Here is a 24621-nt window from a genome sequence, read left to right on the forward strand (position 1 = left end):
ATACATGAGAAAGAGTATAAGATGTGTGTTATTCCTTCATTCGTTTTGGCTTAATATTTATCTCAAATAGGTCAAAAAGAAAACACTAATTAAACAAAGCCAGTTAAAAATGACCTACTAATATATACAACCTCCTTAATCATATTATTGAAAATGTTATACAATATTTTTTATTTTTGCAATAATATTGGTTTTTTTAATAAAAAGTAAATTAGGAACTAACAAGATTCTGGTTCTTCCTATAGAAGGACGCATTACTACTTTTGACCCGTTACCTGACCCGTCCATCTTGCCATCTCTAAAGAAAGGAATGGCGAAAGTGATCATGAAATCTAAAATAGACTGGGACGCGACTTTCATAGACCAAAGAAACCACTAAACTACCCATTTAGCACCTGTAAGGCTGTAAGCCTATCTCTAACTTGATGCAGCTATATTTTGGAGTCAACTTTTATGTGGAGAAAGTCAAATGTGTCAATTTTCTGAAACTCAGGTAGCATTTATTGATTATTGAGTTTAGATAATGGATTAAAATCCTCGCAACTTCAAAATCAACATAATAGTGTTCTAAAGAAAACTCGATACATACACTCATAATTTCTTAGCTATGGTGAATATTATCATAGGGTCACCAAGCTTCAGCTTGTGATGTGCTAAAAATATTTCAGTGTTACTTCAGAGATCTTTTGAACATAGCCAAGAATAATACAGTTACCAATGGTAACTTACCATTTACCAATGTCTTAAACAATTTAAAGCTCCTGATAACTTGTAATGCTTAGCCTCTTTAAGTACATCCAATGAAGAATTTGTGTTGTCGAATTTAGGCTGCAATCTTCCGTAGTAATTTTCTCACTGTCTTCAGATGTATATGTTTCTCCTTCATGTTTTTGTAATATAGTGACGAAAGATGGTATGATAAGCGGTGACTAAGGATGTTATGCAATGAGCATATAACAAAGCACATATATGAGATGGTGCAACCTTTTATGCATGATTCAAGTTAGTTCTACTAAAGAATGGGGTCGTAAGAGCAAGAAGAGGGTCAGAATCCCCATGAGCGCCTGCAACAGCTGCCCTGGTGTATATTTCACAGATACATATACGCAAGTTGAGCAAGTCCTTTCTGTGATCAGTTGGATATATTACCAGAATACTTTATGAAGATTGAAATAAGGACAGTCATTACCGAAACTCCAGGATAGTGGGTGTCTTGGCCATATACAGATTATAATTATATAAATACACGAGTAGACAACATATATATAACTATAGACATATAAGTCTATAACGAGTTCACATCATAGCAAACATTTTGAAACATTATTGAACTAGTTTCAAGCATTTTCCAAGAAAGCTTGAAGGTTGACAGTGGATGATCCACCATCTCTCTGAGCTTCTCTTGCCAATGCGCTCCATTTCTCTGCATTTCTCTTCATGTTCTCATTTCCCATCACCATGTCCACGCACCTCTGAATCTCCTTCGCTTCCAACATTCCATCCCCCTCCCTCGTCTTCACCCTAACTCCGGTTTTCCACACATCTTGAATCATCTTTGCATCATTTGGCTGATCAGACCATTGTGGATACACCACTGTAGGAACAGCTGCCACTAATGACTCCAACGCAGAGTTCCACCCACCGTGTGTTACAAAACATCCGATTGATTTGTGACGCAGCACCACCATTTGAGCACACCAACCCACTATCATCCCAAGTTTTTCCAATTCCTCTAACTTGCTCAATCTTTTTGCTTTTTCACCATCTCTTATCACCCATAAAAATGACTTGCCACTCTCCAACAATCCATTTGCAACCTCTTCTAACTGCTCCATTGAGAAAATCGCTACTGTCCCAAATGAAACATACACAACCGACGATTCAGCTTTTGTGTTTAACCATTGGATGTAATCATCCTTTGGTCTATCTGAGTAATTGTCCAAGTCCTTACCTTCTAAAAATTCTAGTGAGACTAAGGGTCCAATAGGAATTAACTCGAGTTTCTTAGTTGCTCGTATGGACTCATATTCTAGTTCATCAAAAGTGTTCACAAGTACTTTTGGAGATATTTCAAGTACATGGATATGATCTAACATACCCGGTAGAATGAAATTATGTTCCGTTGGGCAAGACGACATCATAAACGACGATAAGTCATCAATCGTGAGTGATGGCAACCCAGGTAAAATGATGGGGAACTTTGGGTTGTCGTTATTTCTAGATATCAAATTTTGATATCCATTAGCATAGTAGTAGTATATATCTAAGATAGTGGCTGACTGGCACCACAAGAGAGTTGACTTGGTACCATGGGCATTTGCCACACGTGCTGCCCACGGTACTGCAGTGGTGAAGACTAAATGTTCAAATGGTTTGCCTGCAGCTTTCGCGGAGCTTATGAGTTCCGCAACAGCAGAAACGCCGTTTGTTTCATGATCTGAAACAAACTGCTCCAGGGTGGTTGTTGGTTGAACTCCATCGTCATGACCATCAGAGAATGGAGCGAATGTTATGCCATGAGGAGTGGTTTCTTTGTCAATTCGTCGAATGGAAGAGACATTGGCGCAAAGGGTGACATCATTCACTCCCAGTTTGACGAGGCGGGTGGCAAACTGGAGGGCTGGGCTGATATGGCCTTGCCCTGTATAGCAAACAATTAGGAATTTCCTGTGGGTTGTCATGAGAGAGCTGGTTGGTGGTACTGGTGATCACAGGACAAACATGTAATTCATGTATATGTAACCTAGCCCACTTAATGTTGGATAAGCTCATAGTGTAATTGTGTGGCTAGTCTTACAAGAAGTCAACTATCAGTCTATCATCAAAAGGATTGTAACCAATCAATAGTTCAAGTCATACACTCCCATAATCCATTTTCTCTTCAGAAAATTCCCTTCAAGTGAAAAAATTTGGTTTTATATTCAAATTAAAAAAGAGTAAGTTGTTTGGGATAAACCAAGGTTTCTCTTTATATTTATGATATAGTATCACAAACTCTGGAAAGAAAAAAACTAGCATTCCCTCGGGCTTGGCGCCAATGAGGCTTTTATTTGAGAGAAAAAGGAAGACTATGCCTTCATCAAAAGGATTGTGATTTGTAAAACATATATACTCAAAGTGGTGTGTTTTTTTTAAAAAAAACAAAGTACGACTATTTGGTAATCAAGCTCGGCAGGTTGTCAACCAGGTACATTTTAATGCCTACGAAAAAAATTACCAGTGAGAGACACCCAAATTTTTTCTATGTAGCAAAAGTTGTACCCATTTTACCAACCAACCCATTTACCCACCTCTAACTTTGACCAACAAAAAAAAGAGACTATTTTGATAGACAAAAACTTATCAAAATCTCAAAAGAATCTATATTTCTATAGCATCATGATGGCTCTATGCTACGTAAAATGTACATAAAGTTGTAGTCCAAAGTATTTGTATGTTTATACATTTTATTTTATACTATACATCGCACATTTTCAGAGATAATTAATATTCATGCTAGGTGTTGACATAGTTGCAGGACTTACCAAATCAACAAAAGAAAATATGTTCAGAACTTCTGAACCTCACGTTAGCATTTTATGAAGATACAAGTACATGCAAAATCAGAAATTTCTATCAGTGAAATAAAGTTGAGAGAGAGAGGGAGAGAAGATACACAGTTTCACATTTAACCGTGGATAACTGACCCATTGGTCCCCTGCCAACTGGTTCCACGGCCAATATGAGAGAAGGTAAATCACTTCACACTATGGTTAAAGGGACACGGGGTGGGATTTGAACCTCTGACCCATGCTTTTATGTTGCATGTATCCCACCACTTGGCCACTAAGGTTAACAAACTATGCACATTGTTGGTTTTTTTTTTTTTTTTGAACGACAAACTATGCACAATGTTTAAATTTGTGTAACCCACTTTGATGTTATTTTGTTCAAACAAGGTGATTTACTGCGCTGAAATATTCACTTACGGTAAAGAATTATCCTCGCCATTAATAAACCCACTTATTTACATAAGCATTGCGAGATGCACTAGTTGGAAAGAGATTCTCTCTTGACCTTGGCTTGCACAAAAGACACATCGCAATAATAATCAAACGCTTCTCCTAGATGTCAGTTAATTGAAGAGGAACACTCAAGAGACCAGATATTGGAAGTTTGAACAATGAACGTGATCAGAATCTAGAGTAGTGCACATTCGGGCGAGCAAAACTAGCAACACTAGGGGTACTAGAAACGGTGCATACCAGATAGATGGTCGTACAACTCCACAATGTTTAGGCGATTACCCACACACCATCCAGTTCATCTGGCATAATTGAGATACTTGTAGTCCTGATAAGATGACAGATGACAAAGTTGAAGGGCAAAACATAGCTGAAAACTGTAGAAATCCAAATGCTCAGTTTTGGAATCAGATATCAATACAATCATACAAGTACAAATTAACATATATGGAAAAGAATGATGATTGTAATAATTAGTCACTTTTAGCACATCCAGTAACGAGCTGAATTGATGAATATGACTGCAACCTTTATGTGGCGATTTTCTGGATATAATGAGATATGTATGGAATAATTGAAGAATAAGGATGAATACAATGAACAATTAGCAAAGCACATCTTTCCACAGGGTACAACTATATTGCCCATTATTGAAGTAGATTCTAATCAATAACCGATTGATACTTCAACAGTTAGCAGCAAAGAGAAGGTCCAAAAACCTGCAAAAAGATATGCATAAACCTCCTACACCATAAAGGGTTTTCGCTTTATGCCAAGTACATCTGAACTACCAGATTGTCCCAATAGTTTTTCCTGAGACTATTAGAAGAAAACATGAAACTAAACAAAAAACTAGAAACACAATGTCCATAATTCGGATATATGGCAAGAATACCTTGCGCAGATTGACAAAAAGGACAGCATTACATCAATTGTAACACGCAGGTTCAGCATTCATTTTATATACCAAATCACCCTCTGTATGACGAGGCCATAACAGAAAGACGACTCAAGGTTGTCAGATCACCTTGAAAACTACTAGGCCAAAGGTCCTTGCTCTAGAAAAGATATGAGCAAAGTGTATATAAAGAGAAAACAAATAACATATCAGTGGCATGTTGCTCTCAATTAATTGGTATCTGAAATAGAACACTCCATTTATACAGGTTTGTTGCACTTAAGATCATTTAAGTGGAACACCAACCAGATTTTACAAGGTATTTCCCAGATTACTGAAAACAAATAATTTAGCTATCAAACAGCCATTACTTAAGGGGATATGAACAATAAGCTAACAAGTTAGCCAAAACACACACAAACACACACAACATATAACTTGCACACAAATTCAAACATTTTCCAAGAACGCTTGGAAGTTGACGGCTGATGATCCGCCATCTCTAAGAGCTTTTCTTGCGAAAGAGCTCCATTTCTGTGCATTTATCTTCATCTGGACGTTTCCAATCACTGTTTCCACACACCTCCTAAACTCCTTCCCTTCCAGCATACCATCCCCTTCCCTCGTCTTCACCCTAACCCCTGTTTTCCACACATCTTGAATAAGTTTTGCATCGATTGGCTGATCTGACCATTGTGGAAACACCACTGTAGGAATAGCGGCCACTAATGACTCCATTGTGGAGTTCCAACCACCATGCGTTACAAAACATCCAATCGATTTGTGGCTCAACACCACCATTTGAGAACACCAACCCACTATCATGCCGAGGTTTTCCAGTTCCTCTAACTTGTTCAATCTTTTTGCTTTGTCACCCTCCCTTATCACCCATAAAAATGACTTGCCACTCTCCAATAATCCATTTGCTATCTGCTCTAATTGCTCCATTGATAAACTTGCTAGCGTCCCAAATGAAATATACACAACTGAAGATTTAGCTTTTGTGTCTAACCATTGGATGTAATCAGCTTTTGGTTCCGGCAAAATCTCTGATAAGTCCTTTCCGTTTAAGAAGTCCAAAGGGACTAAGGGTCCAACAGGGATGAACTCGAGTTTCTTAGTTGCTCGTATGGACTCGAATTCTAGTTCATCAAAAGTGTTCACAAGTATTGTTGGAGATAATTCTAGTGCATAAATATGTTCCAGCAAATGAGGTAGAATGAAGGCATATTCCTTTGGGCTAGACGACAACATAAACGACACTAAATCGGCAATGGTGAGTGGTGGGAGCCCAGGTAAACTGATTGGAAATGTTGGGTTGTCGTTATTACTGGAGATCAAATTCTGATATCCATTACAATAGTAGTAGTATATATCTAAGGTAGTAGCTGACTGGCACCACAAGAGAGCTGACTTAATACCGTGGGAATTTGCCACGCGTGCTCCCCATGGTATAATAGAGGTGTATACTAGACATTCAAATGGTTGGCCTGCAGTAGTTGCAGAGCTTAAGAGTTCTGCAACTGCACAAACACCTTTTGTTTCAAGATCTTTGACAGATTGTTGCAGGGTTGGTTGTATACCATTGTCAGAGCCGTCAGAGAAGGGAGCGAATGTAATGCCATGAGGGACGGTTTCTTTGTCTATGCGCTGAACGCCAGAGAGACCGGTGCAAAAGGTGACATCAATACCATGTTCGACAAGGCGGTTAGCAAACTGGAGGGCTGGGTTGATAAGGCCTTGGGCTGGATTACAAACAATCAGGAATTTCTTACGGTTTGTCATGAGGGAGAAGGTATAAGCCTGGTAGTAAGCACACAGCAATTCAGCAAATATATTATTGTATATTTATGTATATACCCCATATAGATGCAAGTTCATGGTGTAATTGTGTGGCTGGTGATAGAAGTACCATAAGAAGGATATTGTTTTTTAAATGCACGTGTTCTTTAACTGTTTTTGGCAAAATATCCAAACCAAACTCAATTTGCAAGTCCCAAAAACTTACCCAATTTTATTGACCCGCCAATATTTCCACCTAACTATGACAATACTTGACAGGTATAAATACATAAATTCCCATTTTTTCCAACCCATCCATTTCCCATCTCTATCTTTGACCCATAGCAAAAGGCTGCTCTGAAAAATTAAAATAACACTCAATAGTCTCATGTCATGTCCATAAATAAGGATACTTTTGTCAGCCAACTGTCTAACCAAGAAACAAAATCTGCAAGCAATCTGCAGAATTTTTTTTTTTTTTTGAACAGCAAACAATCTGCAGAAATTTACTTAGGAGAATACATTAAACTAATTAAGGTCCGTGTCCAGCAGCAATAACATTAAATGTTTACCAAAGTATTCTATAGAATCGAGAAGTTTGTTTAAGAAATACGACACCTGTAGTCCTGTATCCAGTAATGCCAAGAATTCTAAACATATCTGACACAATGATTATTTACAAAGAAGGTCAACACTTTAGTTAAAAATATGTTTGAGGTCAACCGAATCTGACCCAATTCGATCTGTGCCAAAAAACACGTAATTTGAGTGTTTGACCCGTTACCCAACTTGCCCATTTTGCCACAACTTTTATCAAATAACAAAAGGATGGATTTTGATATGATAAACCATTGCAATTTTAATAGAATGTACGGATGGATTAATTCTAGAGACTAGTGTGTGCTTTGTAAATTTAGTTGATATACACACAAAGGTATTCAAAAGTGCTTATGTTTAAAAAAATAGATTGCTATACACATCCCCTTTTCAGGATAACCAACTTCTTCACAGATTACATTAAAAGTTTTCTTGGCTCTCACATACGCACAGAGAAATAGTTTGACTTTCGATGCCAAATGTAAGGATTTTAAGTTCTAACTTTATAGCAGAATCCTCTAAATCTTTAATAGATAATTTTCTATGAGAATTATACAGAGATCCATATTAAAAGTCAGACAATACCTTTTAATGTAATAAGAAGTTTATACCATTAATGGGAGTTAGCAAAATCACAGATAGCTGCAACTTAGGCATTTAAGCATATAAAGCTGGTACATGATATTTCGTGACTTGTGATTACAGGACTTCACAGAAAGACTTCCATTATATGTTATAGTGAACGTATTACTGCTGTAGCAGGGCACATAAAAAACCAGAAAGTAGCATGTTATCACAAGGTTCAATAATCTTAGTAAGAACATCCTAGACAAATGTCAAAAGCAAATACTCATATTAACTCAAAAACATGTACACATCATCTTCAGGCTTCCAAGAAAAAGGTTACAAAACTACAACCAAGTGCCCAAGTCCACCCATAGAGCTGCAGCAATCATGTAACACAAGATGTTTTCTGAGTTATGGACATTAAATATGCCGGCCAAGAATATTCAAAGATTACAAATGATTCAACCATAATGTAAGGGCTTGTATAAGAGTATGATACATTTGCTAAAAACATCACCCTCATGCTTAGGCATCAAGTCAAAGGTTACCTTTTTGGCAGATTTCAAACTAAAAATTCATACCTTCAAAAATCACCATAATCAGAGAGAACTCTTTAACTGGGGCATTTTTGCATGCCTATACACGGTCTGATGGTCTCTTACAAACAAGAACTCTCATAACAACCAGCAGTAGCAAATTCACATGCAGAAACAACGAGCCAATAATTAGTCCATACATGCCATTACTATATTAATATAGTATGATGTAAATAAGGGGCTTGCGGCAATAAAAAAGTAGGAAATTGATGACAAACAATGAGACATGCAGTAGATGTTCTGATATTCAACAAAGTTGAACAAGTCAGCCAAAAATACCTATAGGCTACAGACAAATCTCAATCATAATATAACAGTTTGTATAACCTAAAAAGAATACACATAGAAATTATTATTACAGCACTAAGGACTTACAAGTCATTATGCCCAAGAAGTTCAAATTCCTCCCCTTGTGAACATAACCACATTACTCAATTTAGCTTTCTATCAAGAACTGCGTGCAGGTGACTACCAATCAGAAAAAGTAACACTTAAGGAAACACAATGGAGGGACCAATATCAAGAAAGTGATCCATGTTACATCAACGAGTTCCATACATCTGGAAAGCCTCAAAAGAAAAAAACATGTTATAACAGGTGCTAAGGGGCTCCAAGTAAAGAATTTCCAAGTCCTCAGTGATTAGAGAAAAATTCATCATCATCCTAACTAATATAATGTTAATACCCAATGAATATGGCATATAGCCTCAGAGAAAAAAGCTGCCATGTGCAGATGATTGACTATCACTACAGTACCTCCAAGCAGTGACCCTCAACAAGCCATAGTGATGTAAATCAAAACAAAAGGACCCATATCAAGAAAGCAATTCGTTTGACATCAGCATCCTTCATACACCTAGTGAATCTCTAGAGATGGACAGGTTGGTGAAGTATTCTAGTAAAGGCATTGCGAGTCCTCGAAGGTGTGGTAGACTTATAAGATAGTAAATGGCAAACAGCATTAGAGATATAATAAGCGATTGCAGATGATTGAATATAGATACTCATGTTCTAACAAGCAATCACCCATGAAGAAAATGTATTCCAATTGTAAGCCCTCTGCATCAAAAAAGAAATCCCCGCTACATCAGAAACCTACATACATCTGATGAATCTCAACAAAGAAAACAAGTTGTGCGGCTGTTGAGGGTGTTCTAGTAATGGTTTTCTAAGTCCTCATATGTGAGATAATACCTTTTAGACAGTATGGAAACTGTTGATGGCTTTCCAGAGACAATTTCATTATAAATGTCCAGGAACAAAACAAAACTATACAAGGTGAGCACACACAAAAACGCAATCATTCGTGCCAAAAAACAATTATATCACTAAAATACAATATGAAACATTTAAAAAGCATATGTTTACAAAAAAAAGCACTTGGAATACTGATACCCTATTGAATAGAAAATTACCCAAATTAGTGAAAAATGCAATGAGACTGGACAATAACAAAAGCAACGGATATAAAAGTTAAAGCAAAAATGAAGAAATTTATAAAATAACTACAAAAAAGTTAGCAGATTCGAAACCCATAGCCATGTCAGCTGAAATAATGCTAATTCCTAAAGAGCTTTAACAAACAGCAATAAAGGAAAATCTTCCATCTGCAGATGATCGAATATCCTTATTCGCAACTCCAAACAAGTGACCACCAATGGGCCAACTTGCAAGTCACAACCATATCAAGACTAAATCCCTATAACGTCAACAATCTCCAGGCGCCTGTCAAACCTCAACAGACAAAAAAGGTTATAACAGGATTTGAGATGCTCACATAGACGGATTCCAAGTCCTCGTAGGGAAAGGCGACACTTGCCAAAGAGTATGTGAGTGTTGAATAAAGTGGCTTTTAGAAAACTCCCATCGACTTGGTCAGAAAGAGATAGTGTAAGTAAACAAAGCAAACAACAAGAAAAACACAAAGTAGCGAAGCAGTCATGTGCAGATGATTGAATATCATGATAGATTCCCTCAAGCAAGCAACTACCAATGGACCATAGTAAAGCCAATGGTGAACTACAGCAAAAAGACCACATGTTGGGAAAGCAATCCATGCCACAACAACCTAAATATACCAGTGAACCTCAAAGGACATGACAGGTTGACACTAGTGTTGAGGTATTCTAGTGAAGGGATTGCAAAGCCTCAACGGTGAGGCGACACTTGTCAGATAGGATGCTAGTGTCATAGAAGGGGGCTCGTCGTAGCGATTCCATTATAGGAAAGTTCAAAACAGACAAAAGTGTACAAGCCTCTAAATACATAACTCATGAAAAATACAAGTCTCTAAAAGATGCACAGGTACTTAAATATACATTTCCCATGAGTAATAACTAAAACTAAGTATTGTTAAATGACATCTCCGTCAATATCAAGTATTCAGCTTATTTAAAATTCACCCCCCCCCCCCCCCCCCAACCCGAAATTCAAGAACTTTCGTAAATTTAGATTAAAAATAGAATAAAATTTTTCGAGAACTTTCAAGATAAACTAAAAAAAATGATTTTTAAGAGAAACAGAAAAAAGTAGAATGTTTTTAAAGAATTCACGAGAAATCCCAAAAAAAGTTATATTTTTACCCCAAAAATTCCCCTCCCAGACAAACCCTAATAATGATACATTCATAACCAAAATATATTTCTGGCTGTATAAAAAATTAAAGCTTGTAGTCAAAAGAAACATGAATTAGAAAACTTAACTTGTGTACGACAATGTATAGATATCTCATCCATATGTAAATCAATACATTCTGCAATTTAGAATTCGGCTCTGATGATTAGTATTCAGCAGTTTGGGGGTTTCTTTAATGTACATAATTGATTGTTTGATTAAAAAATGAGTATTATTAGGGTTTTGAAATCAGAAAGGTTGTATTTATAGTTTTCGCCAAAAGACCGTTAAATGTGTTGGATAGACGCGGGGTTGTATGATTTGTTTTTATACTTCGCTTGTCGAGTGTATAGTTTATGAGAGCTGATAACAGTATCACTCTTTTTCATCAATTTACCACGTTGCTGCATTAATTATTTGTACAGTATGCTACGTGAGTTGTACATTATAATAGATTAATAAAAAAAATGGTACGGATATCACCTCCAATAGTTTATACTTGAAAAAACGTTTTGATTATTAAATTTTGATCATTGATCTAAAAGTTAAGGTCTTTCTAACTTTTAACACAATAAACACTAATCTTTACCTTTTTTTTTTCTCATCATCATATAATTTTCTCTTTTTTTAAGACAACTCACATAAAATTGTTTCATTTTTATAATGGTATTTTTTTACTTCATCTCTAATTAAAAAATTTAAATCCACACACATATACACACTTGGTTCCTGTTCTTTCTTTTTCATTTTTTTATGAGCCATGACGATGATTACCTTCCACGAGGTGGTGCATATGGCATCTACCCAATACAAGCTTAATAAGAGGTCGACGTAGCTTAAGGATAGGCCTTAACAAGATCAGACATTGTTAGTATCATTTATGTATTTTATAAGTTAAAAAAACAAACATTACTTTGAAAACAACAAATTATCCTATTAATGTTTAAGATGAACATTTTTTAGATATTAGTTATAGTTGAGGCTTAAAATAGAAAAAATTTTGATTTAAAAAAAAGTATTTAAAGTGAAAATTATGTTATTCTATAATCATGACCATTGCGGAATCGATTGTTGTAGCAATGACAGGTGTTGGCGGCAATTGGTGGTATAGTAGTGGCGAGTAGTGTAGTTTATTAATAAAAAGTAATTGATGTAAATAACTAAAAGGTGTGGTTCAAGTATTTAGGAGTTAAGGGATATATTATGTAAATTGTATTAATAAGCATATTTTTGATAAACCATGTATGATAGGTAATATGTGTCAAACCTGTAATTTGAAAGAAAAAAGAAAGGATGATGTTTTATATAGTAGTATGGGTATAGATAACAAAAATTTGAAAAAACCGTTCAATATCTACTTTCATTCAGAGTCTTAACTTCAATTACTTTTATTAAGTACTATTTTCTATACTAATGTATATACACATGCAATAATGTTTTCAAAGTTTTCAAAGTGGTTCAACTGTATCAATATAATTTATATATATAGGGAAAAGTATTGTATACAGAGGTGGAGCCAGGATTTTTGATTAACGGGGGCCGACTGGCCGAGTAACGAACGAGATATTGAGATATTGCTGCAACATTCAACCAGTTTAGGTTTCTAAGGTCTCACCTGCAGGTAGCGTTGCAAGGTCGCTAACTTGAGAGGAAAATTACTTTACGGGACTAAAGAGTTCCAGGACATTTACCCCTTTTTTTTCAACTCAATTTATGCTCGTTACTGTATATGAAAATTTGAAACTTTATTCAATATATAAAAACATAAAACACAAAGGGTTGTATTATACCTTTTCAAATATTAGAGGGTTGTAAACGAAAAATCAAAATAAAACCTACATGATTTGGACTTGCTAGACCCCACCATCTATACAAAATTACAAACAATTATCTTCGTCTTCCCTGTCTTCAATAACTCCGCCGATTTCTTTCATTTTTTCTTAACTTCCGATCAACACCGACTTTCACCACTTTCTTTTAATTAATATCTCCGATTTCCATCTTTTGTTTTACTCTTAAAGGGGGCTATACGATATAAACATTGAGAAAATATCCCCCGGACCGTTAGAAATTCCGTTACATTTCCGGTGGTTGGGGGAGACTGGCACCCCCTAGCCCCCCCCCCCCCCCCCCCCCCCCCCCCCTCCCCGCCAATGTATGTATAAGCAATTCAAAGTTGTTCGACTAGATCGACAGAACATTATATAATATGATTCATGCATGTGTTAAAAGATGTAGAGTCTTCATCGTAATGTAGCATTTGGTTTTATGTTCTTCTGCGTGTGATATTATCATTGAAGAATCTAATCTAATAAATAAATATATAGGATATTGGGGACAATATCATTAGTTACGTGTGTCCCATTACAAATGTACTTTACCTTTACAATCTCATTTAAAATAGCTCGTAGGAGGGTGCATATAATCATCTACGTAACACGGGTTTTTAATTTTCCATTATTAGTGTCCAATAGAAAATTTTGGTCAAATAATTCATTGAAGTAATCACATGCATCGAATCACCGATATTAAAGTGAAGTGTTAAAATTGCTTTGCATCAAAGAGCATGCGTTATGAAATCTCACATTATGGTGATAGAATATAAGTGTTTTTTTGGTTACTTTTTAGAAGATGATTAAATTTGATGAACATTATCTTTATACATGCATATGAGCATATCCCTACTAAATTAAAAACTTGAGAACAAAACTGAGGGAGCTAACAACATGTTTTCATATCTCCATTAAATTTCTTCAAAATTTCACTACTTAGTTGATCAAATGACCATCACAATCATGTGGGGCTTGAAGGAAGATCGAAGAAAATACTCAAAAGAGTTGTCATGGTTACAAGTTGGTATTTATGGAAAGCTAAAAATGACTTCCATTTATCGAATATCCTGGTGAATATTGGTAAGATTGTCGCTAACATCATAAGTCTGGGCTACCTATGGTTCAAGAATAGAACAAGGAATTGTTTGATTAGTTGAGAGGATTGATGTAAGTTTAATGTAATCGATACCGTATAGATTGTACTTATTATTTCCATTAACTTTCAGAAAAGTATATGAACAAAATTTACCTTTTATAGAAAAATAAAAATTAATTGGTCAAATCACCAATTATAATAATTGGTTATGTGTTGCGATTTTACCAAATTGTAAGTTTGTAACACGAATTTTGGATATATGATCCATAAATTAGAATATGTATTTTGTAAATATTTATTTTTATTATTGGTTTGGTAACATATTAACCCTCATATTATTTCAATATTTCTTTTTGAAACAGATGTGATGTGCTTTGGTTCAGATTGCACCATGACTGTTGCAACTCGAGCTTTGCAGTATACATATTTTTATGGAAACAAATCGCAACATATCACCAAATTGAGTTAATTTGGTTGCAATTTTGTTAATTATTTCATAAAAACCTAAGCATATTTAACTAATTATAAACTAAAGGGGCCACGTATCGAAAACACACAAAACTACAAGGATATGAATTTACCCTATGCACAAAACCACAAGGATCAATATATATAATATATAATTATATTTATATATTTCCACCCAATAAAATTACGGTCTTCGCAACTCAAACAAACTAACTGTACTTCCCTTTCACAAAACACCATTTAATTTTTAATTCCCAAATTTCCACAAAATAAAATCCCAAAATTTCTAGGGTTAGGGTTTCTAATATCATCATCTCTTCACATTCATTCAATCATGGACCGGAGAGATCGTTACGCTAACAACGCTAACGATTACAGAAGCCCTAGAGGCGGTGGTCCGGCGCCATCACGTGACGACGGTCCAAACAATCGTCACCGCGGTGGTTTCTCCGGAAATCGCCGTCCTTTCGACGGTAGTCCGCCGCGTTATTCTTTCAATAGCGGAGGTGGCGGTGGAGGTTTTGGTGACGGCGATTTTCGGCCTGCAGGTCCACGTGGCGGTGGAAGGAATTATAATAATAATAACAATACTTCGGAATTTGAAGTGCCTCTGTCAGGTCAGAAAAGATTTAATCCTGAATATGAAGTTCCTTTGCAAGGGCAAAAGCGTCAATTTCCTTTTTCCGGTCAACGAGGTTCTCCCCCAGGTATATTTTTGAGTTTATGTGTTGAACACGAGTATATGTATACTTATATACACACATATATATGTATATATGCATTATGTTGTATTATTATATAATGTCTATATTATTATATCATTTAGATTATTTCTGTAGAGTGTTAAACAGTAGGCTGTCTAGCACTGATGGAAATCATGGTGTTATACTTATAATAATAGCGTGGGTGTGCTAATGAATGGTGATGAGGGTAATTTAAGCTGTTATTGTATTACAGTCGGTTCGTAATGTGAATTGAAGATATAAAGTTTTGTTCTTTTTGTGTGTATCTTAAGATGCTTTGATCTGTTGTTTGTATCATGATGTTTTGATAAGTGATTGTTCTTTGTAGGTCGTTTTAATGCAGGAAATTTTGAGAAAAGGAACTTTGATGGAGAAAATAATTTTGATAGAAGACATTTTGATGGAGGCAATTTTGACAAAAAGCAACCCGATGGAGGAAATTTTGCCAAACTTTTTGTTGGTTCTGTGCCAAAGTCAGCCACGGAAGATGATGTAAGTTTTAGATTTTAAACTAGAGTTGTGATACGTTTGAGATATTATTTTCAGCTTTGCGTAGAATGCTGAAGTATACTACTACTTTTATGTTCCATGTAAATAATATATCTGTTCTATTAGGATTTCGTGTCTTTTGTTCTTACATTTTACATTTGATCTCAGATTCGGCCGCCTTTTGAAGAGCATGGTAATGTTATTGAGGTTGCTTTGATAAAGGACAAAAGATCAGGGCAGCAACAAGGTATGTGCCGATACATATACTCTTTCTTTATTTTGATGTATCTCGATATCTCTTTTCAGGTCCTTTGAGGGGCCCGGGGAAGCAAATGTAAATTATGTTTCTTCCCAGTTAATTCCTTTGGCAATTTTCAGCCATCTTATTATGGTTTACAAGATCCTATGTGTCTAAACGGAAGAAGAAGATAAAATTAGACTATTAGATACCAGTAACTATAGCTTTCGTTCATGGAAGATACTGACAGATGTTGATTTGGGGGCAGCATCTGTCATAATAACAGTGCAAGTTCTCTCTGGATGGAGTTTTGGTACTTCAAAGATAGGCTTGTAGTGTTTGAAACATGTAGAATTTATTTTAGTGTTATGACAGTTGGTATACTGATGAGTAGGTTATTTGCATATGTTTGGGTAGTGGGTATGTTGTAACATTGAGAATTCCTCATTGTTTCCCTTGTTGTGACCCTAAAATTTTGATCTATAAATGCTTATTAGTATATATTTTAGTTGTGAATCTTGGAAATGTGATGGCTATGAAAATGGGTTGCTACTGACGTCTAGTTTGTGGTTGGATCAATTTGAGTGAATTAGTTATGAGTTGCCTATTGGGCTCATTAATGTTGTGTGATTTATTGATTGATTTATACAAGGATACTAGATCCTTATGATGGGTTTGTTGACGTGATGGTTACTAAGGTATTCTTTGAGTGCATGAGTTGATCATTCCTGAATATTTTATTGGTGAATTTATAACGCTAAGAACTACGTTTTTTTTCTCAATCTTGCTGTGTAACTTTCCTTTTTTAGCAGTAAAGCACTCCTTCCATCGAAGCCTTCGTTGCTTTGCTTTTCTATTCCTTTGTATTTGTGGTGAAACGGCCTGTTGTTTATGGCTTACCATGGCTGTATAGTTTTGGATTTCTCTACCATTTGTTCTGTTCTACTTTTCTAGTTTATCTGGAGACCAACTTTATTCATTTGGTTGCTTTGTGTATGATCCTAAAACCGACCTGGTTAGAGAGCAAAGTTGTTGGACACATCTGATCAGTGTTGCATACTTGATTGAACTGTGTTATTGGTGTTGCTGGTTGTTATTTAGGTTTAATGGTTTGTTGTTTGTTTCTTACTATTATGCCATCGCTAGTATTTATTGTTATGATCAACATTTTAACAAGTGAATCGAGTAACGTTGAATGTATGCATTCCGTAATGGTGGCTGGTTTGAGGTTCGTAAATGGCATTCATATTTTTTTTATTAGATATCATATTTGGTTAGATCTGTAATGAAGGTATAGGCCTGCTAACTTTTAGCCAGAAACTCGCATCTTGCTCGCCGAATTTGGACATCGATATTTTTTGGGATGTATCCATATTAAGTTGTGTGATTGTGATAATAGGTGATGGTTTATTAATAGTTGTGGGGTGTGATGCCCTACGCACCGACCAGCACGGTATGCCATTACTTGTTGTGGTTGATTACTTGATGGCTTTTACATGTATTAGGTTGTACATAAGAAGCTTTTGTAGGTTGTCTTTTGCTATATCAATTGGTTTTTAAATTATTTGTAAATGTGAGTGGCTGGGGACATGTGTTGCATTGCTTAGCTTAAAAAATGATTTGTCTGTAAGTTATTTGTAAGATGTGCGTGATGAATGATGTCCGCAATGGTGGTTGAATACGACACATCTTCGAACTTAGTAATTGTTATGGAATGAACTGCTGGCGGGGCACTGATATTGTGTATGTCTGTACAAGTTGTGGAATTTTGAATGAGTTATTGTTACAGATAGTTTTGTTTGTGATGGTGCATCTTGTTATTTGAACGAATGGAGTTGTGGCGGTATGTATTCAAATTAACGTATATGCAATCACAAAGCCATTTGTTTACATTTGGTTGTTTACACCAAATGTTGTTGCTGCTCCTCTATAATTTGTTGTGAGGGGATATTGGAAACCCGTGAGATGGCTTCCTTCTTCCCTCTGTTGTTATCGTTCTCTCTTATGATGGTGGGACAATTGATGCAATTGTGAGACCATAGCCATAAGGTTCAGTTAGATGATTTATAATTGCTTGCCAGTGTATGTTATTTATTAGTAGCAGCTTTAAGTGATTAATATTGTCTTCGTGATTGTTCGATTAACTTCTAAGTTATTATGTATATATTCTCTAGTTCATTTTTTTTAAATGGCCAATTGTGTTGATCTTTTTTTTAAATTTCACCCTTCTTTATCGTCTCGTGCTGTTAACTTGGATACATGAATCTCTATTGCTTACATGTATTCACGCCTAAAACATATTTGCCTCTGGTCATCAATCTGTGTTCTTATTATACCAGGAAACACGCTGTTCGCTTCTGCAGGATGCTGTTTTATCAAATATGCTACATCAGAAGAGGCTGATAGGGCAATACGTGCCCTGCATAATCAATATACTTTGCCAGGGGTCTGTGTTATATCTTTTGTTTTTCATTCTTCAGAGTGCAGATGCATAGTTATTTACCGTTTGGTGATATTTGTACAAATACAAGATTAATCATCTCTGCTTTTTTACAGGGTACCAGTCCCATCCAGGTGAGGTATGCAGACGGGGAGCGTGAACGCTTAGGTAATCTACTTTTTCTTTCTAGAATATATGTAAGACAAACAAGTATATACACTTTTGTATACATGAGTGGAAACTGGAAACTCCAGTGATTGCTGCTTTCTATCCACTCATTATAGTTTAATATCTCAAAATCACATATTGTTCATTGTCTTTTGATTGTATTTTTGTTCTGATGTTATTCTCTTCCTTGTTAGATGCAGCGGAATTTAAGTTGTTTGTTGGCTCGATAAATAAACAAGCAACTGAAAAAGAAGTTGAAGAAGTAGGTTATAACATATTAATTAATACTTTCTTTTTAACTTTTGTTATTCACATTTCTTTTCTTTCTTTCTTATTTTTTAGTTTGTTTATCTATGTATCATATTAATCTAAAGAATTGTTTTTTAGATCTTCTTGCCTTATGGTCGGGTTGAGGATGTGTATCTCATGCGGGATGAAATGAAGCAAAGTCGTGGTTTGTTCTGACGTTCTCTATAAGCTGTTTTTTAGTCGAGATTATCTTGTCTGTTATCTGTTTCTTCGTGATTGTAATTGGTTATTGTCTTATTTCTTTCTGAAGGATGTGGATTTGTTAAGTATTCTAATAGAGATGTGGCAATGGCAGCTATTAATGCTCTTAATGGAATATACACAATGAGAGTAAGCAAGCTCATTATCCATGTTATTGTCGTACTGCTTACTGCTATTACTGCTGATAATTTGATGATCAATGTACCTCCTTTTTTCAGGGTTGTGAACAGCCATTGATTGTTAGATTTGCTGACCCCAAGAGACCCAGGCCAGGAGAAACAAGGTTCCACATGATCCATTTTATCAAATATATACACTAATACTAATGTTGATCATCTTTAGTATTTGTAACTTTTGTTATGTTCTTTTCTTTACAGGGGAGCTCCTGCTTTTGGTGGACCAGGGGTTGGCCCTCGGCTACAGTCCCCAGGGATAAGGTTTTCTCTCTCTCTCTCTCTCTCTCTCTATACACACACACACACATACATACACATACACATACATACACACGTGTATGTGACTGGGGAGGGTAGCTTTTTGGTTAAGGATGAACAAGACAGTGAACACTAAATGTGTAACTTTAATAATGTCTTCTCATGAAATAAGTCTTTTTCGTTTTCTAACTCTCTGTCTATGCTTCTTTGAGCTTCATATAATTAACTTTCTCCATGTTAACTAATGTTTTTCTAGACCACCGAATCTTGGTGAGGCAATGCATGCGTCTGTTCCTAATAATGCATGGCATCAAATGAGTCAGCATGGCATGGTACCATCATCTGATGTAGGGATGCATGGTTTCAGTGGTCAAATGGCTCCTAAATCTGTGGAAGGGAAACCGGCTTCAGCTCCAGTAAGTTAATACATTGTTGTTAGTACATGACATTTTTTTAGAAGAATAGGGGTTTAGTTGCTGTAAAACAATCCTAATGGTAAAACATGTAGGAAAGGAGAAGTTGACATGGGCAAAGTGTGCATCAAATTTGTGATGCACACCTTACTAGAATTCTAAAACGTGATGCACATCCTCCCAAAATGTGTTGCACAACCACCATTTCTCTTCTTTTCTTCGTTCTTACATGTTATACAATAATTTTTCTATTTGATCCGCCCCCTAGACGGTACAAACACCTGAAGTTTTGATGTATATATTAGTATCTTATTTTAATGGTATTTTATAAAAAATTTCCTGTTTACAGAGTTTTAATCCATCCAGTGGGCCAACTTCATCGCCCTTAAAGAAGCCAAATCAGTCACCACAGCGCTTTCATACATCAATGCCGTCACAAACTTTCTCACAGGCCCCAACCTCTAGTACTGTAAGACCACCTGGGCAAGGTCAACTACAGACACCCAACTCTGCTGGTCAAAATTCCTTTAGTCAAGGGTTTCCTTCACAGCCCATGCTTGGTTTCAATGGGATGCTACCCGTCCAACAGGCCCAGCCCCAGGCCCAAGCTAGCATACCGTCAACAACGCAGGCTCTTTCTAACAGTTTACCTCCCCATGTTCTGACTGCAATGATGAATCAGTATCAGATGCCAGGGCAACAGCAAATGGTTCAGCCAGTGCACCAATCAGCTTCTCCAATGGCTCAAATGTTGTCTCAGCAAAAACAGGTTTTGCAGGCGAGCTATCAATCGTCTCAGCAAACATTTACCCAACTGCAACAGCAAATGCAGCTTATGCAGCCGTCAAATCCCAATCTGACACCTCAGCAGAACCTCCAAGGTCCTAGATTGCAGGTACTTGGTATTTTCAAATTCTGATCTTATTTTGTTGTTTAAAGCTATGTGTTAAGACTCGTTTATTTTTTTTAATGTTTGTGTCTACTTTTTCAGCAGTCTACATGGCCCGGTAATATCCCACAAACATCAGCAGCCTCTGGTGGTCCAACTGTAAAACCTGTGGTGGATTCACTTCCGGCTGCTTCAGTTGCTCCGGTTGTACCGCCTGCTGTAGGTTCTTCGAAGTGTAACTGGACGGAACATACGTCGCCCGATGGATATAAGTACTACTACAACAGCACCACTGGTGAAAGCAAAGTAAATAACTCTTGTTACTACAGTTTGCTGTATATTCTTTTTTTTCCTTCTATGTTTGTTAGTTTTGAAATGGAGGTTAATATATCTATTGATCTGGCTACTACTACAGTGGGAGAAGCCAGAGGAGCTGGCTTTGTTCGAACAACAACAAAAGCCGCAAGACCAGCAACAACAAAAGCAACATCTGCAAGCTGCTTCAATACAGCAACCCCAAAGTCAATCTAACATTCAGAGTTTGCCAAGTCAGCAAACTCAGATTCCTCAGTACCAGCTTCAAACACAGATGCAAGCACAGGGAAGGCATCCTCAACATTTGCAGCATGCCACACAGTCATCAGCGGTATGTTTTTAACTTTTTAGATGGTGTTGTAGATTACTTCATATTTTGTACACTGTAGTAAGTGGCTAAATGGGCACATTGTGGGTAATGGGTGAAAATAATAGGCGATTTTGGGTAATAGGTCCAAGGTTGCAATTGATTTATCTAAGGTAAGGGTCAAAATGGTCTTAGTCTGATTGACTTGAAACCCTTTTTTACATACGTTTGAATAGGATGGTGTTGAATATTGTTGAATATTATATCATTTCATTTAACGCATCTCTTCAAATAATTGGACATAGGGTTGAAAGTATTAAAATCCTCTATGGACAACATTCTATCCATTTGTTCAGTTTTCTTTCCAGCTTAATCTTTTGTTCTATCTATTTAACCCTTTGCAGATATTTGCAAAACTGCAATCAATGCCTTGATGCACGCATTTGTAAATTGATCGAAACCACTTTTTGACTGTAGTACTAAAATTTAAATAATACTATCGTGTGATATTTTACACTTGCTTATTATTTTTGCGAATGTGTACCGTTTTTTGAAGTTTGTATCTTTTGTGTATGGTTTCAGTATCAAAATACTGGTGTAGCCGGCCATCAGAATGTGCAGGTATTGATATAGAACATCCCATTGTTGTCTACTAATTGTATCGTTCATCAAACTTATTATATGTATGCTTTAAGGGTATTGGGGGAGGAATGACAACTGCAGTGTTATCAAATGGTTTTTTTTGGCTTAATACAACTACAATTTATCACAAGAAGTAAACAAGAATGCCAAAAAGTTCAGTTTTTCAAGTTTCTTTGTTGTCCCAGCTTTCACTTGATCTCATTGTTCAATGGTTTTCTGCATAACAGGGTTATGGCTATCCACAATTGCCAGTGGCTGGTGGTTCCATGAATTCTGGTAGTTCAATGAATGATCCTCGCTTTCAGCAGGTACTTTGATTTATTGTGGCAGAATCTTGATTTCCGATGCTTGTCGTATTGTTTGTTAATTAAAATCAATCTCCATTGCAGGGAATGCAGGGTGCCCAGGACTGGATGTGGAAGAATAAAACAGGGTCGTAATAGATAGTGTTTTGTCATTAATCTTGTATCATAAATGTTAGGCCTGTTTTATTAGAAAGTGATTCTTGATAGATGCGTAGAATTTGATATATGGGTTATAAACCAAATTATGGTCTTGTAAGGTTTCTACCATCCATTTTTTTTTCCTTTTTTTTTCAATTTGAATTTTGACCGTGTTTACCTACTTTTAGGGTCTTCGAGTCCAGGTGTGAGCTAGTATAATCATTTGAAATCGGTTTTATGCCATTTAGGCTCCTTGCTTTGAGTAGGATAAGCTGATTAATGCTTGTAGTGAGAGTTATATTGTGATCTTTTAACCAAATGTTGCAAATTAACCTTCATCTGGAGTCAATAAATGCTGGCCTTAAGTTTGTGAACGGGCATTGCTAAACATGGAGATTGTACAATTACGCATCTAAATTGAAACGCCTCTAACTCAATTTAATCCCAAAGGTATGAACATAAAAGAAAAGAAACGCAAATTAGATAAATTATACTTAGAAAAATACGGTCAATTTTCGCCAAAATTCAAAGTTCTCAAATTTGAAAAATGACAAATTGAACCTTCTTAGAATGTTAATATAAGTCTATTGTATGAGTTTCAGGTCCCGGAAAGATCAAACGAAGCCTCGGTAAAAAAAGTGTAAAAATTACAGAGGAGCACGGCTCTTGTGTCCTGCAGAGGCCGTCCACAAGAGCCGTCCTCTGCACAAAGGCCGTCCTCTTCAGGTTTCGTACTTTTGACACATTGAACAACTTTCGACCCCTTTTTCTCAAAACCGAGCTTCCGACAACTGATTAGCAACTTAGTTTTGACATAAATCAACTAACACTACATTTCCAAAAGTCTCCATACCATCCATTTATACAAACCAAGTTTCTACAAGTAAACGGGTCATCTTACCCATTTTGACACAATTTTCGCCCAAAGTGCAACTTTACATCTTTTCTAAAAAGCTTTACACCTGATCTTTTACATAATATAACAAAATATGACCATCAACCCAAAATGTACCAAGAGCCAAAAGGAGAGGGATAACTAAGCCTCTAAACCCAAAAGCTTGTCATTCATCCATGAATGACCTAAATACCTTCAAATCTTGCAAATCTTTACTTCAACCACTTCAAGCTCTAAATCAACACTTTCAAATCAACAATCCTAGTTCCCTCTTGCGGAACTACCTATAAAAAGGGTAAACAACTAAAATATAAGCAAAGGCTTAGTGAATATACTTGCATACATCTATGGATACAAAGGAGGGCAAAGTACAAGGACTTTCACATGTAACCTATGGCATCGTCATGTCACATTTACATATTCACCTTGCACACTAACAACACATATATGGATCCATATAAGCTAAACAATCATAACAAATCATATCTATCGGGATTCTTAGGCCCCGGAGGTTCTTAGGCCTCATGTTACATCAACTATCGGGATTCTTAGGCCCGGAGGTTCTTAGGCCTCATAAACAATGCCCCACATGGGCTTAACGCCGAACCAATTACCATGCTTGGAACATTCACATCTCATGGTAATTGGCCCAACGTATACATAAAGGTATGCAAGAATACTCACCTCCTCCGCAACTTGGAAAATAAAGCTAAAACGATTATGCACAACAAGCTTCAACCTATGATCATCACATAAAATGCATAAGCTTACATTCACAACTTGACTAGTTCAACCTAGTCATACTCAATCACTAGCCTTTCTAAACCCAAAACCCAACCCATTTGTCATTGAGCTTCATTTTCTTTAACAAACACACTAGGTAGTTCAATCTAACATTTTCATCAACAATTCCATGACTAGTCAAAACTCATCTTTTCTCAAGAACTCAAATTTATCACATGCACTCATTATTTTCATAATCAAACATATCATATAACTCAATGACAACTAGGTTAACTAAGGAATTGGGGAAAAATTAACCATAAATCATTTTTCTAGTAAAACCCCCAAATTGGTTCACTCATGAACCCTAATTTTCAAGAGAATTGACAAAGCTAGATTGGGGAAATTTATTACCTCAACAATGGAAGACAATTACTTGAGATTTTAAATCCACAAATCCTTCCCTTTTTCTTCTCAATTTTCGGCCACCACCCTTCACCACCCAAACCCTAGCTTTTA

The 24621-nt window shown here is 36.2% G+C and overlaps 3 protein-coding genes and 1 long non-coding RNA gene across 6 annotated transcripts; 2 read left to right on the forward strand and 2 right to left on the reverse strand.

The window, feature by feature from the left end:
• Positions 1 to 1143: 1143 nt before the first annotated feature.
• LOC122580393 (phloretin 4'-O-glucosyltransferase-like) lies at positions 1144 to 2767 on the reverse strand. The gene has a single exon (XM_043752665.1). It carries the CDS (start codon positions 2679 to 2681, stop codon positions 1338 to 1340), a length of 1344 nt encoding a protein of 447 aa, XP_043608600.1. The 5' UTR covers positions 2682 to 2767; the 3' UTR covers positions 1144 to 1337.
• A 328-nt stretch (positions 2768 to 3095) lies between these two features.
• LOC122585196 lies at positions 3096 to 4548 on the forward strand. Its single transcript, XR_006321672.1, has 3 exons — positions 3096 to 3187; positions 3512 to 3731; positions 4108 to 4548. It is a non-coding gene; the product is annotated as an uncharacterized LOC122585196 (long non-coding RNA).
• A 588-nt stretch (positions 4549 to 5136) lies between these two features.
• LOC122585255 (UDP-glycosyltransferase 75C1-like) lies at positions 5137 to 6752 on the reverse strand. Its single transcript, XM_043757407.1, has one exon. It carries the CDS (start codon positions 6685 to 6687, stop codon positions 5353 to 5355), a length of 1335 nt encoding a protein of 444 aa, XP_043613342.1. The 5' UTR covers positions 6688 to 6752; the 3' UTR covers positions 5137 to 5352.
• Positions 6753 to 14658: 7906 nt separating this feature from the next.
• Positions 14659 to 22665, forward strand: LOC122603368 (flowering time control protein FCA). 3 transcript variants are annotated; one of them, XM_043776050.1, is made up of 17 exons: positions 14659 to 15160; positions 15525 to 15688; positions 15854 to 15932; positions 18263 to 18369; positions 18480 to 18531; positions 18726 to 18793; positions 18919 to 18985; positions 19091 to 19170; positions 19260 to 19324; positions 19419 to 19478; positions 19732 to 19891; positions 20238 to 20783; positions 20880 to 21083; positions 21193 to 21423; positions 21982 to 22020; positions 22269 to 22349; positions 22431 to 22665. In XM_043776050.1, the coding sequence occupies exons 1-17, from the start codon at positions 14788 to 14790 to the stop codon at positions 22479 to 22481; spliced, it is 2427 nt and encodes an 808-aa protein (XP_043631985.1). In that variant the 5' UTR covers positions 14659 to 14787; the 3' UTR covers positions 22482 to 22665. The 3 variants fall into 3 exon arrangements, with proteins under 3 accessions (XP_043631985.1, XP_043631992.1, XP_043632001.1); XM_043776057.1 differs by having other exon boundaries at positions 20883 to 21083; XM_043776066.1 differs by having other exon boundaries at positions 18732 to 18793.
• The last annotated feature ends 1956 nt before the right edge of the window (positions 22666 to 24621 follow it).

This window comes from Erigeron canadensis, chromosome 1 (assembly GCF_010389155.1).
Source record: "Erigeron canadensis isolate Cc75 chromosome 1, C_canadensis_v1, whole genome shotgun sequence".
In the NCBI taxonomy this organism is placed as follows: Eukaryota; Viridiplantae; Streptophyta; class Magnoliopsida; order Asterales; family Asteraceae; genus Erigeron; species Erigeron canadensis.

Excerpts from the sequence above, each read along its gene's own strand:
- LOC122580393 (XM_043752665.1), bottom strand. The coding sequence starts at position 2,681 with ATGACAACCCACAGGAAATTCCTAATTGTTTGCTATACAGGGCAAGGC.
- LOC122585255 (XM_043757407.1), bottom strand. The coding sequence starts at position 6,687 with ATGACAAACCGTAAGAAATTCCTGATTGTTTGTAATCCAGCCCAAGGC.
- LOC122603368 (XM_043776050.1), top strand. The coding sequence starts at position 14,788 with ATGGACCGGAGAGATCGTTACGCTAACAACGCTAACGATTACAGAAGC. Across the intron at positions 15,161-15,524 it reads TCAACGAGGTTCTCCCCCAG|GTCGTTTTAATGCAGGAAAT; the intron begins GTATATTTTTGA and ends TGTTCTTTGTAG. Across the intron at positions 18,986-19,090 it reads TGAAATGAAGCAAAGTCGTG|GATGTGGATTTGTTAAGTAT; the intron begins GTTTGTTCTGAC and ends TTCTTTCTGAAG.